Source organism: Nematostella vectensis, chromosome 5, assembly GCF_932526225.1.
Source record: "Nematostella vectensis chromosome 5, jaNemVect1.1, whole genome shotgun sequence".
NCBI lineage: Eukaryota > Metazoa > Cnidaria > Anthozoa > Actiniaria > Edwardsiidae > Nematostella > Nematostella vectensis.
This window is the reverse complement of record NC_064038.1, coordinates 1,288,806-1,302,930: the sequence shown is the minus strand read 5'-3', so window position 1 is coordinate 1,302,930 and position 14,125 is coordinate 1,288,806. Positions and strand designations below refer to the sequence as shown.

General features: G+C 40.0%; 1 protein-coding gene across 2 annotated transcripts; it reads right to left on the bottom strand.

Moving 5' to 3' along the window:
• Window positions 1-53: 53 nt before the first annotated feature.
• Window positions 54-13,871, bottom strand: LOC5502630 (fibropellin-1). Of its 2 annotated transcripts, XM_048728164.1 has the most exons (14): window positions 13,809-13,871; window positions 13,659-13,734; window positions 12,464-12,574; window positions 11,327-11,452; window positions 10,944-11,060; window positions 8,165-8,281; window positions 7,714-7,833; window positions 6,833-6,946; window positions 5,152-5,331; window positions 3,601-3,714; window positions 2,503-2,602; window positions 2,264-2,388; window positions 1,634-1,822; window positions 54-649 (listed from the first exon to the last, which is right to left on the bottom strand). In XM_048728164.1, exons 2-14 carry the CDS (start codon window positions 13,723-13,725, stop codon window positions 330-332), a joined length of 1,800 nt encoding a protein of 599 aa, XP_048584121.1. In that variant the 5' UTR covers window positions 13,726-13,734; window positions 13,809-13,871; the 3' UTR covers window positions 54-329. The 2 variants fall into 2 exon arrangements, with proteins under 2 accessions (XP_048584121.1, XP_032226797.2); XM_032370906.2 differs by having other exon boundaries at window positions 2,264-2,602.
• Window positions 13,872-14,125: the final 254 nt, after the last annotated feature.

The window sequence follows — 14,125 nt, the reverse complement described above, 5'->3', positions numbered from 1 at the left end:
CGAGAAATGGGGGACTTTATTGTGTGTCTCAAAATAACGACAATATAACTTACGATTTGAAATATGATATTAACTTCCCATTTATTTAAATTCTCTACATTCTATATTCCTTTATATGATTGCTTCCAAGAATAGCATTACATACTTATTATTAGAATAAAATCAGGCATTATCTACGTATTATTCCTCCTTGTTCTTTTGTGATCTATCCTTATACATGGAGCTTATAGCTGTGTTTAAAGCGTTCACTGTAAAGGATCCTTTTTCACCTATGCCCATTAAAGTTTCAATGCTCCATGGAGTGGAATCATTCTATTTTGTCTTGACGTTTAGAGACTCCTAGCAATCTGGTGCCTTCTCATCCATAGCGGCTGTTTGCGCCTTTCCCTCAAATCAATCCCCTTAGAACGCACCGATCTCCGTCGCTTTCTGTCGACCTTCAAACCCCAGGCAAGCCTCAAAGCCTCTTGTGCAGCATGGCAGTTGTTCCACAGGAAGTTGTAATTGTCGCCCACGATCTTCTGCATCTGACTCTGGGCTTCCTGTGGAGTGACGTCGATGTCAGCTGGCATTGCAGTTCCTTTGTTCTGCTTTGTCCAATCGTGGTCTTTTCCGTCTTTGTCGGGCATTTCGATAAAAGTCGCACCATCTGAAATTTAACAATAATAAATGAAGTCTAACGCTTATTGTGTTGGCCTTTATTGTTGGTATGCTTTTTCTTGTCGCTTTTATTGTTTGAGCTGTTGCTTTTGCGGCCACCTTCTGTTTTTTTTAATACATGATATGATGGTTGCTATTGCTAGTATGATGGTAGTTGATGTTAGTTGTTCACCACCAACAACAACAAATTGGAAATTTACCCCAAAGCTTATTAACTTTTTATTTAGAGATTCAGAATAAATATTTAAGGGGAACTGGCATAACTTTAGGGTTAAAGAGGACAGATGCCAGAAAAATAGGTACAATATGCAGTAGGTCAGGACACAACCACAAACATGATTGTTGTAAGTATGATTGTTGGTGATGTTATGATGGTTGTTGCTGGTATGATTGTGGTTGATAGTGTTAATGTTGTTGTTAGTATGATAGTTGTTATTATTATTTATGTATTTATTCATTCATTTATTTTATTTATTCATTTTTTTTTTTTATTTTTTTTTATTTATTTATTTATTTGAGCAGGCCACCCAATTCAGCATAGCCGGTTTAAATGAAGGCCTGTTTATATGATACGTGTTGTTTCTATTGTTGTTATGATGGTTTTTGCTGGTATGATTGTTGTTGTTGTTAGTGTAATGTTTGTTGTTAGTATGATATTTGTTGTTTCTATTGTTGGTATGATGGTCATTGTTGGTTGTTGTTTTGCTACTGCTGTTTTGTTGTTTATTTTAATAGTGGCTTCGTTGTTGTTTATTCGGTTGCTGTGTTTGATATTTACCTTGTTATTGTTGTTGATGATGATGATAAGAATATGATGGTGGAATGATTATTTGATAATGATAATCAATTTTGATGGTACTATTTGGTGATGTTGATTATATGAAATAATGGTGATGATGTTGATGATGATAAAATTACTATATCTGGTTGCCGTAACTGATGATGATTATTATTATCTTACTTTACTTTTTACCTGGATGATCTCCCTTTTTAATCTTGTAATTTGCTGGATAGAGAAGGGCCTTCCCATCATCCATATATTCCAACACATATTCCTTCCCGGATTCCGTCTGTAGGATGAGACCAGAGTGGGCGAGAATGCCGCAAGTAAACCATAGCCAGATCAGCTCACGCCGGATAACGTAGACTCGAACAACGCGATCTACAGTTCCATAAAATTTCATTTATTATGACATAAATCTGCTAAAAGCAAAAAGCGTCAAAGTTCAACCACGACTTTAAATCTGGCAGGCAGATATTTGATTTTAAAAAACGACGCTCGTAAATCGATCGCTCTAACTGTTCAAGGGTCCATGTGTTATCAGAAAACAAACGCACGCACGGCGTCAGCATGCGCACGTTCCCTAAAAGCTAGATTGTAAAGTAAGAAAACATTTGTATTGTTGTATAAAACAAATAGATCTCTGCGACTTATTGCATATTTTTTGTTCATGCCACACTGTGACGTCATCTGTGCATCTATGAGAGGACAGACGCACAAAATATGAGATCTATTTGTTAAGTAAAGCTCAGTGCAAACTTTAGCTAGCGTTACTTGGCAGCCAAAAGCCTAGCAATGGCTCCTTTTTATATAGAAACGAACCTCTAACTACCGTTGTCACCGCTGTTGTAACTGCCGATGGTGTAGAAGTAGTCACTCTCGTAGTCTTTGTAGTTGAGATGGATGTAGTACGAGGAGGTGTTGTAGTACTGGGTGTTGACACGGATGTTGTTGTGACCTGATGCTGTGTGGTAGACGTGGAGGAAGTCGGTGATGACACAGATGTTGTTGTGACCTGATGCTGTGTGGTAGGCGTGGAGGAAGTCGGTGTTGACACGGATGTTGTTGTGACCTGATGCTGTGTGGTAGGCGTGGAGGAAGTCGGTGTTGACACAGATGTTGTTGTGGTACGTGTGGTGGTACAGGGTCTACTAAGAGCAACTTGAAAAAGCGAACATTATGATGAGAAGTAAAGGACTACTGTAGACAGGGGTTTGGATTGGGTGAAGATCGCTCCATCACCACACACACACCTTATGTCTAAAAATCCTATTACTTTGTTCTGTATAAAAAGCAAATAAAATCTAAAAGTTGTACCTGCCCTTCTAATCCACACCTCAAGAGCCGCCCTTATTACTTTATATCAGGGGATAGACTCGTAATACGCTAAAAGATAATGGCAACTGAGCGTTAACATTACAATCTTCAAAGAAAAAAACCTTACAAAGCTACATACCCTAAACCATATATATCATACACATTGCACGAGGGCCTCGAAGTCGGCCAACATAAACATCATAGTAGATGCTGCAAGGTCATGTGATCAGCTGAACGAGGCTGGGGGGAGGGGGTGATTCTGGACAATGTTGGCGCTATATGGGCGGGGCTATAATGATACATGATGTTTATTGAGTTTCTAGATTGTGATTGAAATATTAGTCCCAATTCTAGGGCCCTCGAATGGTCTTTGGCGAGCACTTGCGAGCTTACAAGCAACCCGTTTTTTTATGCGAGACCAAGCATTTTTAGTTCTTGAATAAATCGAGCACGACGGAAAAAATTGCGCGAGTATGCGAGAACGGCGGAAAAATTGCGCGAGCATCCGAACATTAGCCGAAAACTGCAAGCACATCGAAATTTCGGTGGACCATTCGGGGCCCTAATTCTAGGATTTAAGGTGCTCTTAAAAAGAGACTCAAACTATAAGGGATCACTTAAAATAAGTAATTCCCCACCCACCCAACCCAAACCCACCGGGATCAAATAACACATGCAAAACTTTATTCCTTCAAGGGGTTCACGATACTCTTGCTTCTATTTCTGATTCTCACCTAAAAACGTTATGTGGTGTGTAAAATGCGTGCGTGATAAGTTGTGTTGGCTGTGATCGCAAGATGTGCATTCTCTGAGGACCGTGGCAGAGGGTCGCTGATTCTCACCTTCACAATGGTCTCCAGTGTATCCCATGAGGCACTCGCAGTACGCCCAATCAGGCGCACGCAGCCTGCATGCCCCCCCATTCTTACACAAGTCGGGCATGAACTCGCACAAGCCTGCAAAGTCAAATATATAGATCTATACATGAACTCGCACAAACCTGTAAAGTCAAATATATAGATCTATACATGAACTCGCACAACCCTGTAAAGTCAAATATATAGATCTATACATGTACTCGCACAAGCCTGCAAATCAAATATATAGATCTATACATGAACTCGCACAAGCCTGTAAAGTCAAATATATAGATCTATACATGTACTCGCACAACCCTGTAAAGTCAAATATATAGATCTATACATGAACTCGCACAACCCTGTAAAGTCAAATATATAGATCTATACATGTACTCGCACAAGCCTGCAAAGTCAAATATATAGATCTATACATGTACTCGCACAAGCCTGCAAAGTCAAATATATAGATCTATACATGAACTCGCACAACCCTGTAAAGTCAAATATATAGATCTATACATGTACTCGCACAAGCCTGCAAAGTCAAATATATCTGATCTATACATGAACCCGCACAAGCCTGCAAATCAAATATATAGATCTATACATGAACTCGCACAACCCTGTAAAGTCAAATATATAGATCTATACATGTACTCGCACAAACCTGTAAAGTCAAATATATAGATCTATACATGTACTCGCACAAGCCTGCAAAGTCAAATATATAGATCTATACATCTACGTTGGTACTCGAACTTCACCAGAAATGTAATCTGTGCTCACTAGAAATATACCCGTCAGACCGGACCTTGCGACGCTGAACAAAAGATCTTGCAAATGCAATAAAAATCTTCTTAAAAAGCAAGTTTTAAAACATATTATAGATAGCCTTAATAACCAGGACAATTCTCAAAATCATGTAAACTTATTAAAACCCTGAGGAGTGAAGAGCTTTGTACGCCCCTACGAAAAAATATTTTAGTCATGAAGCAGTCCATGGAAGTCTATAATGAATATCTATATATGGATCTATCAAATACGATGCGATACTCCATCTTACACTGTAAACCGACGGAAAACCTTGTATGTATGCACGATGCGAATAGAAGCCCCCTTCGAGATAATAATTTACAATAGATGACAGTGACAAATTAATTTGGAAAGCTTTTTCCCACATGCAATAAGAATGTGGAATGCTTCCTGGTGGCGCTATCACCCAGACCACTATTGACAGTTTTCTCGCATCTATTTAGTAAGATTATTGTATTTAAATTCTTTTATACCTTCACGTTATGGCTCTGCCTTTGTGGAGTAATGCATGTAAACGTAAAGCTCTTCCATCTCACCAGTATGTCCATTCAACACATAATGTATCTTCAAATACTATGCTTTTTCCATATTATTCATATGACTGCGTAACTAATCCTGATTACGCGCCTGCAACACTCATTTTTGTGAACCTCAAGTAGCTACTTTATTATATCTAGAGGAATTCCCCTTTGGAATTACTAGTGTATTATATCTATTTACCAAAGGTACAATATGTTCCATACCAGCCCATAGGGCAGATACAATGGTACGAGTCGCCGTGAGCTTCACATGTGCCTCCATTCTGGCAAGGAGAGTACGAGCAAAGGTTTGGGGTTGTTGTGGTGGTCACGTGGGACGTGGATGTCAGCCTTGATGATGAATACGAGGTGCTGGTGGTGACTGTTGGATGAGAAGAAGTTAGACAAAAAGATGAGATGAAGACAGACACAAAGATGAGATGAAGTCAAACAAAAAGATGAGATGAAGTCAAACAAAAAGATGAGATGAAGTCAGACACAAAGATGAGATGAAGGCAGACACAAAGATGAGATGAAGTCAGACATGAGATGAAGGCAGACAAAAAGATGAGATGAAGTCAGACATGAGATGAAGTCAGACAAAAAGATGAGATGAAGACAGACACAAAGATGAGATGAAGTCAAACAAAAAGATGAGATGAAGACAGACACAAAGATGAGATGAAGTCAAACAAAAAGATGAGATGAAGTCAAACAAAAAGATGAGATGAAGACAGACACAAAGATGAGATGAAGTCAAACAAAAAGATGAGATGAAGTCAAACAAAAAGATGAGATGAAGTCAGACACAAAGATGAGATGAAGGCAGACACAAAGATGAGATGAAGTCAGACATGAGATGAAGGCAGACAAAAAGATGAGATGAAGTCAGACATGAGATGAAGTCAGACAAAAAGATGAGATGAAGTCAGACATGAGATGAAGTCAGACAAAAAGATGAGATGAAGGCACACAAAAAGATAAGATGAAGTCAGACAAAAAGATGAGATGAAGGCACACAAAAAGATAAGATGAAGTCAGACACAAAGATGAGATGAAGTCAGACACAAAGATGAGATGAAGTCAGACATCAAAAAGATGAGATGAAGACAGACACAAAGATGAGATGAAGTCAAACAAAAAGATAAGATGAAGTCAGACATGAAATGAAGGCAGACATGAGATGAAGTCAAACAAAAAGATAAGATGAAGTCAGACATCAAAAAGATGAGATGAAGTCAAACAAAAAGATGAGATGAAGTCAGACAAAAAGATAAGATGAAGTCAGACAAAAAGATGAGATGAAGTCAGACATCAAAAAGATGAGATGAAGTCAGACATCAAAAAGATGAGATGAAGTCAGACATCAAAAAGATGAAATGAAGTCAGACATCGAAAAGCTTGCATCCAACTTGCCTGCCACTGTTGGCTTGTTTTGTTTTGTTTTTTTAATCAGGATGAATTAAATTTCACAGAGATAGAACTGTCATGAATACTAAGGAAGTAGGGCACATTGTTTGTACAAAATAGAAATCCAAAATCACACCCTGGTATACTGAAATGATATACCTTTCATAATTATTGAGATGTCCGTACACCTAGAGCCACTCCCACCGCCACGGCTCCGCTGAATTACCATTCTCTCTGAAAAAGCCGCGTTCCCACTACGCCGAGACATGTTTACTCTGAACGTCTTTCAAAATTTCGTGGTTAATTTTAAATTATATACAAATAGTGTATCATAACCCTGACTTAGAATAGAATTGTGATAATTTAGCAATTTTCGAGCATTTCTCTAAAACGAGTGTAACTCGTTTTGCCAATATGAACTTGATGTAAGACTTCCCCTCCCCACTAATCTCTACTTTGTCATCGTCACTTACCTATTCTCTGATCGCAATGAACTCCAAACCAACCTGCCGCACAGACGCACTTGAACACGCCATTAAACTCCACACATTGTCCGCCATTAAGGCACGGGATACAAGGGTTCAAATCTATACAAATGGCGAATGGCAAATGTAAAATGGCAGTTCTACAAACAAACTAAAGACGCATCATTTCTAAAGAATACATAAATGTGGATACATCATTCTATTAGCTTATTTGTTATCTTTATTTTTATAAACGTCTACATTATTAAAATGTAATGTGTAGTTCCAGAAAATCCATACCCCCCCCCCCCCCCCATTGAGGGGATTGGAAATTCTTGGGGGGGGGGGTTCAAACGCCCAGGAATTTCCAGAGGGTAGGGGGGTAAAATGCCCTTTTTTTCTTAACAGTAACTGTATTTATTTTTTTTCCAGGGGAGGGGGAATTCCGGAAATACCTTCGACCCCTCAATAGGGTGGGGTATGGATATTTTCATATGAAGAAAACGTTGTCGTTTTAGGGGTTTGGTACCGAGGAAACTTAATTTCTTTTCAGGGACCTTCTCAACTAACTGAAGATGGTCACAGTAACGTTTTTCAGTTCTGGTTACGAGTCATAAAATTTACGAAGCCCCTGGGGTACGCTCACCTTAAAAATTACAAGAATCATGCAGATTTTCCAAATAAGGAATATATTAGTTTCCTTATATGGAAGTGACCGCGTTTGGCAAAAACGACAATTTTTGGCTCAATTTTCTTGATATGCTGAAACTACACAATAGGCGGCGGTCAGTCAAATTTTCCATTTCCCACTCGCCATGCAAATGTAAACGTTTCTGTTGTTATTGTTGTTGTAATAGGTGTATACGCTGTAAGGTTTGCTATCAGCATACCATTTTCACATCTTCTTCCGGAAAACCCCGCCAGACACTGACACGAGTATCCACGCGCGTCGTTCTCGTTACAGCATTTTCCTCCATTCAAGCAGGGATTACTCGAGCAATCGTTAACAGCTGAAAAATAGTCTTCATTTGCATAAAGTACAAAAACATTGTGTACGAAAATAATTTTAGAGTTTAAAGACGTTCACTACCAGGACGCGTTAGAAACCTGTTTCACATTGATCGCCTGTGTAATTAGCGGAACAAAGGCAGTACCACACGTGATCTGCCATGCCGTGTTACAAACCTGTTTCACATTGATCGCCTGTGTAATTAGCGGAACAAAGGCAGTACCACACGTGATCTGCCATGCCGTGTTACAAACCTGTTTCACATTGATCGCCTGTGTAATTAGTGCAACAAAAGCAGTACCCCACGTGATCTGCCATGCCGTGTTACAAACCTGTTTCACATTGATCGCCTGTGTAATTAGCGGAACAAAGGCAGTACCACACGTGATCTGCCATGCCTTCTGCGCATGTGCCGCCGTTCATGCACAGACCGAGAAAGCACCTTGTTTCTGTGGAGGTGAAAATAGACTTTTGTAAAAGCGCAAGCAATTTATTGCAAACACGTGACAACATTTTTTTTGTTTTAGAAATTATTTTTTTTTCCTTTCCTCGTGCTAAGATGTTGCGCTTTTTATCGCCTCAGCTGTAAAGCCTTTGTTAAAAATATTGTATGCTGCTTGTAGCCTTCAATGATAGCTTGACACTTGTTCTTTTTCCTTAGCTTTTACATAAGGGATTGTAAAAAAAAAGAATAAAAAGACATTCATGAATATTTTATTAGGAATTATTTATGAACCTTTTTACACATTTGTAACTCGAGTTTTGATTTCAACGTTAATTGTTTATTTCTGCATTATAGTTATGGTATATCAACTACAAAAACAGGTTTTATAAATGTTTAGCGTCTTATTTTCTATTATTTGCATAGCTAATAGCAAAGCCGTCTCTAGATTCCACAGTCAGATGCTGAAGGGTCCACGCATGCGTCCTCGGCGTTTTTCCATTGGGTCCCTGCTGGGCATGGCATGTAGTAGATATAACCGCTGACACAGGAAACATAGCCGTCGCATCTCGACGTGTCGGGGTAGTCGCCATCAGCTTTGCCTCGACAGAAATTGCCATCAGCACTTCCACCTACAAGGCGTAGCATAAGGCACAGCTGAAAACTTGTTTAGAAAATCCCTGTGGTCAACCATATACCTTGTCAATATGGGAAGACAAGTTATATGTAAAACATATGTTAAAAATCTCTAAATAACATTTAAGAAACAAATTTAGCATGCTACATTAACCAGACTTTAATCAAGAGTATACCAGGCCCGTACCCAGGGTTTGGTAGCCCCCCCCCCCCCCACACACACACACACACACACACCACACACAACTACGGAAAGTCCACTACCGGTTCGCAATAGACGTGCTACTCGTAGACAAAACTACGAAGCATGAGCGAATTGGATAAAAAGGGGGCCTTCTACATCACTCCTCCATTTTGCTATCGGAATCTCGTTGCAGGCCGTGCCCAGATACCAAATGGTCGGTACCTTAATATACAGATACGTGCCTAGGACCGCCTTGGTCGCCTCAAATACCATGTGCTTTTTCCATATAATGCCTATGACTGCACAGCCCCTCAGCTAATCATGGGTATGCGCCTGTGATATGGCGCCTGTGATATGGCGCCTATGATATGGCGCCTGTGATATGGCGCCCGTGATATGGCGCCTGTGATATGGCGCCTGTGATATGGCGCGAGTAAGTACGCAGCTTATTCTTATTATCTTTCTTCTACAAAGGAGTTCTTTTGTCTCTATTCTTCTCGTTCTTTGTGTCGAGGTGCGGATATTGTTCATTTGCCCAATCAAATTGCAGCTTGTAAGAGCTGCGTACTGACCCTATGGCGCCTGTGATATGGCATAGAAAATGACTGAATATACTTACAGTCAGATAAAGAGGGCCACGTGCAAATGCCAACGCCAGGTCCAGTTGTTTGCCACTGGGTGCCACTCGGACATGCCTGTCTCGTCATCCCATTAGAGGCGCACGAAATAAACCCAGCACATCTGGCAGTGTCGGCGTAGTTGCCGAAGGGTTTGCCCTCACAAAACTCCAAGGAGCCTATGGACCCGCCGAGCCCTAGAAGACAATTCAGAATGATTTTGTCAGCCCAAAGCCAAAGGTATTTTAGTGGCAAAATTCACATTAGGAAACTTACGCAAGATGGACGCAACGAGGACGGCAAAGGCAAAAGCCTTGGTGTAGATCAGAAGGCATCCAAAGACAATATGTAATATTTATTTTCAAAGCATAGTCCATCCAGCTTAACCTTTTTTATCGGCAATTCAACCCGCTTCCGGCTTTCAACTGGTGTTTTTCGCCCTGCGCCGAGTCGTGACCGCCACCTTGTTTTTTTTATTTTTTTATCGCGCGCGAGCTGGGAAGGCGAAGGATCTGTTCTTGTTACCACCTTGCATAAGCTTTTGTCGAAACAACTTTTTTGGAAAATAAGTTGGAATCTAAGGACTTGTTTTCAAGTTTTCTTTCCCAAAAATTGTGCCTCGATTTTCATATATATATATATATATATAAATAGATCAAACAAAAAATAAAATATCTTGTTGCGTCATAGAGTACAGTCTAAATACTTGACAGTCAATAACTCAAGAAAAGTTAGAAAAACTATGAGTATTACATTCTTTTAGCCTCTTCCGCAGGCAAAGCGCTTTTGCACTGATAGCAGCAGAAAAAAAGCCAATTCGGGTGTTTTGTCCCCTTCCCCCTCCGCATATGTTCATCACAGGAAGCCCGCGTAGCTATTTCTACTGACTCTCGGGTTTTCTAACGTGATGCCTGCAGGGGAGTATTACATTTGTGTATGAGCTGCAACATCTTAGGCCATATACATGAGTGACAGCCAAATTTCAGCTATTGTCCAGGCTGGCAATAGTATTTTTTTCTAAGGACGCCATAAATGCTGACAGAAAAAGATTCCTGGCATCAAGAGACGGTAGTGCCACTATTCATTGCAGCAATATCGGTCTTACTTCCATATCAAACGTGAATCTATACTTATGCATTTTGCACAACACAAAATCATTAAGCTCAGTCAATGTCGTTAAGCTCAGATGTTCTGCAACGCACGTCGCGAATATTTGTGTGAGAGGGACTTACTGGTCTCACATCTTTGCCCGGTCCATCCTCCTGGGCAGGTGCACCGAATCTCCCCGCCCACCGACTTGCATATCCCATTCACACAAGGGTTGACGTCAGGGCTGCAGGGTGATATTTCTGAAATCGATGAAAATGTAAAAAAGAAAAGAAGAAAAAAAGAAAATGAAAGGAAAAGAACACAAATATATCATAAATAAGGACCGACTTATCAAGAGCTGCAGCTTCAAGTTGCTCACAAATAATTTACCCTAAAGCTACCGTGTTTAATAAGCTTTCACTTTTTTCAGATTCAGATAATTTCCTTTTAAGAAATGGCAGCATGGTTACCTTGTTTCACGCTTATATGACATATGGTTTTCTTTAAACTTGTTGAAGGCACTCACCCTTTTCGCACAGTTTTCCCGTGAAGTTTGGGGGACATACGCATGAGTAGCCTCCGCACCCTTCGATATGGAATCCTTTACATGTAGCGCTGTTATAGCAAGGGTTTGGCTTGCAGTAGTCGATCTCTATAGCAGGATAACACAACATATCCACAGTATAACCACAAGATATAATGCAGTAATCAATCTCTATAACATCATTAGCACAATATAGAAATACTGTATTATCCTATGTCCCCCTAGGAAATCCAACGCTCTCCTTTCTGAGCACCAATTAGAGACATAAGGGATGGGTGGCATTTTTCGCACATGGCACTTTCCACAGGCAGCCCAAGAGGGGGTTCAACCCCCCTAAAATCTTGCCCTAGTAAAGCGAACCACTATAGATATTGTTATTGTTGTGAACGATCTAAAGCTGGGAAAGAGGTAGAATGAAAGAATTTGAAAGTTGTGTACGAAGTCCACCAAAAACCAGTCTCGACTCGTAAACTAAAACAGCTATATCAAGATATATTTACCACTCTCCGAGTACCGAGAAGTTAAATATCAAGGTTTTAAGGTGTCGAGTATCGAGTTGTCGAATATCAAGGTTTTAAGGTGTCGAATATCGAGGTGTCGAATATCATAGTTTTAAGGTGTCGAGTATCAAGGTGTCGAATATCAGGTTTTGAAGGTGTCGAGTATCGAGATGTGGAATATCAAGGTTTTAAGGTGTCGAGTATCAAATTGTCTAATATCATGGTTTTAAGGTGTCGAGTATCGAGGTGTCGAATATCAAGGTTTGAAGGTGTCGAGTATCAAATTGTCTAATATCATGGTTTTAAGGTGTCGAGTATCGAGGTGTGAAATATCGAGGTTTAAAGTATCGAGGTGTTTATCGAAGCCCTATTCGGCTTTACCCGAATGTGTCTAAGTGTCGAGTCCCTTGGTATCGAGGAGTTCACAATAAGGTGTGAAAGAACAAAATGTCGAACATCGAGATGTCGGGGAGCAGACAATAGGGTTTCAAGGAACAATATGTAGAATATCGACTATCGGAGTATCGAATATCGAGATATCGAGTCTCGAAATGTCGAGTAGTGAGTCGTTATCCTTCACGATTTAAAAAAAAGCTTTACTCTAGTCGTACGTACTTACGTGTTCTACAGCCTGCCCCGGAGTACCCCGGTTGACAGGTGCAGTAGTAGCCGCTCGGTGATTCCATGCACGTGCCTATGGTGCAGGGGTTGGACGCACAGAAACCTGTTCCTAAAGAAATAATAATTTGTTAAAAATCTTTCTGAATCTTCCTAGGAATATTTAAAACACAGGATTCAAAATAAGAGCAGCCTGATAAGCATCACTGGTTTGGCATACATTAATTTGTCACAGAAAAGGATATTTACACATCCACGGAATGAATTTCCCCAGAAAATCTCCATTCCTCCCCCTGCAATTTCCGTACTGGGAATTTGCCAGGAATGTACGGAAAATACGTTTTTGCACCAAGTTTTGCACGGAGTTTTCATCTCCCTTCAAATGGGAGTTACTTTTTCTTCTTCTTCTTTAGGAATCACATTCGCTTTTCTACGTTCACACGCAATTTACACTACGCCGACATAAAAGGAAAACATGTCTTGACGTTTCCAATAAGCTCGTTAAGGCGGAAAATTTCCGTAAGACTTAGGAATTAATATCAAACAATATATCAAATGCGACTTTTTTTAATTGATGCGTCTTTCTGTTAAGTGTCATTAAAATTTGAGCTTTTCGTCCCTGAGCCCGCAAGCGCAAGGATGATCAAGAAAATAATAATCAAAATCTGGGTATATGTTCATTTTGGCCACACGTTATTTGTGTTTTGAAAAGTGAAAGTCAGTCCGGAATACAAGGGACTGATGGCCATTGTAAGAAATTGTATCTTCTTTCTCCATCTCTTCGGAAAAAGTGCGCATGTTCAGGGTTTTTCCGTCGTGTCCTCTACGCCGGTAAACACGTTTCAGGTCGTGTTTTTTTGGAATTGCTATTCATGTAGAACATTTCAGGTCGTGTTTTTTGGAATTGCTATTTATGTAGAACTCATAATAACTCTGGGTTGGGTATAATGACAATACAAACCTTGCACTGATCCTACAAATGTGACGAGAACAGGTGACAATACAAACCTTGCACTGATCCTACAAATGTGACGAGAACAAGTGACAATACAAACCTTGCACTGATCCTACAAATGTAGCGAGAACAAGTGACAATACAAACCTTGCACTGATCCTACAAATGTGACGAGAACAAGTGACAATACAAACCTTGCACTGATCCTACAAATGTAGCGAGAACAAGTGACAATACAAACCTTGCACTGATCCTACAAATGTAGCGAGAACAAGTGACAATACAGCTGCTTCTGTAACACACTTCATCTTCGCACCCTGAAACAAACCAAATAGACAAAATAAAACTAACAGGAAACCAAAGCAATACGTTACGATAACACAGATTTTACCTTAACTGACCAATTTTAGGGAACTGTACCTCAGTCCGAGAGCCCTCTTGTATTTAGGGTGTGTGTATTTGATTGACAACCTATCGACCAAATGATGCGCCAGGTAGCAACATGATTGGTGGAAAACAGCTTTGTTAAGTGGAATGAGGGTCGTGCCGAACAAGTTCGACATTCTTCACAAGAGCACGGATGGTTACCTTCTCGATTTGACCAAACGTCTTGCTGTAATTGCATTGTATGTTGTATAGACACTGTTGTTACGCGACTAAAAGTGTTATGACTAGCTTTGATAGTAAGACTTTTCTAACAATAAGAAC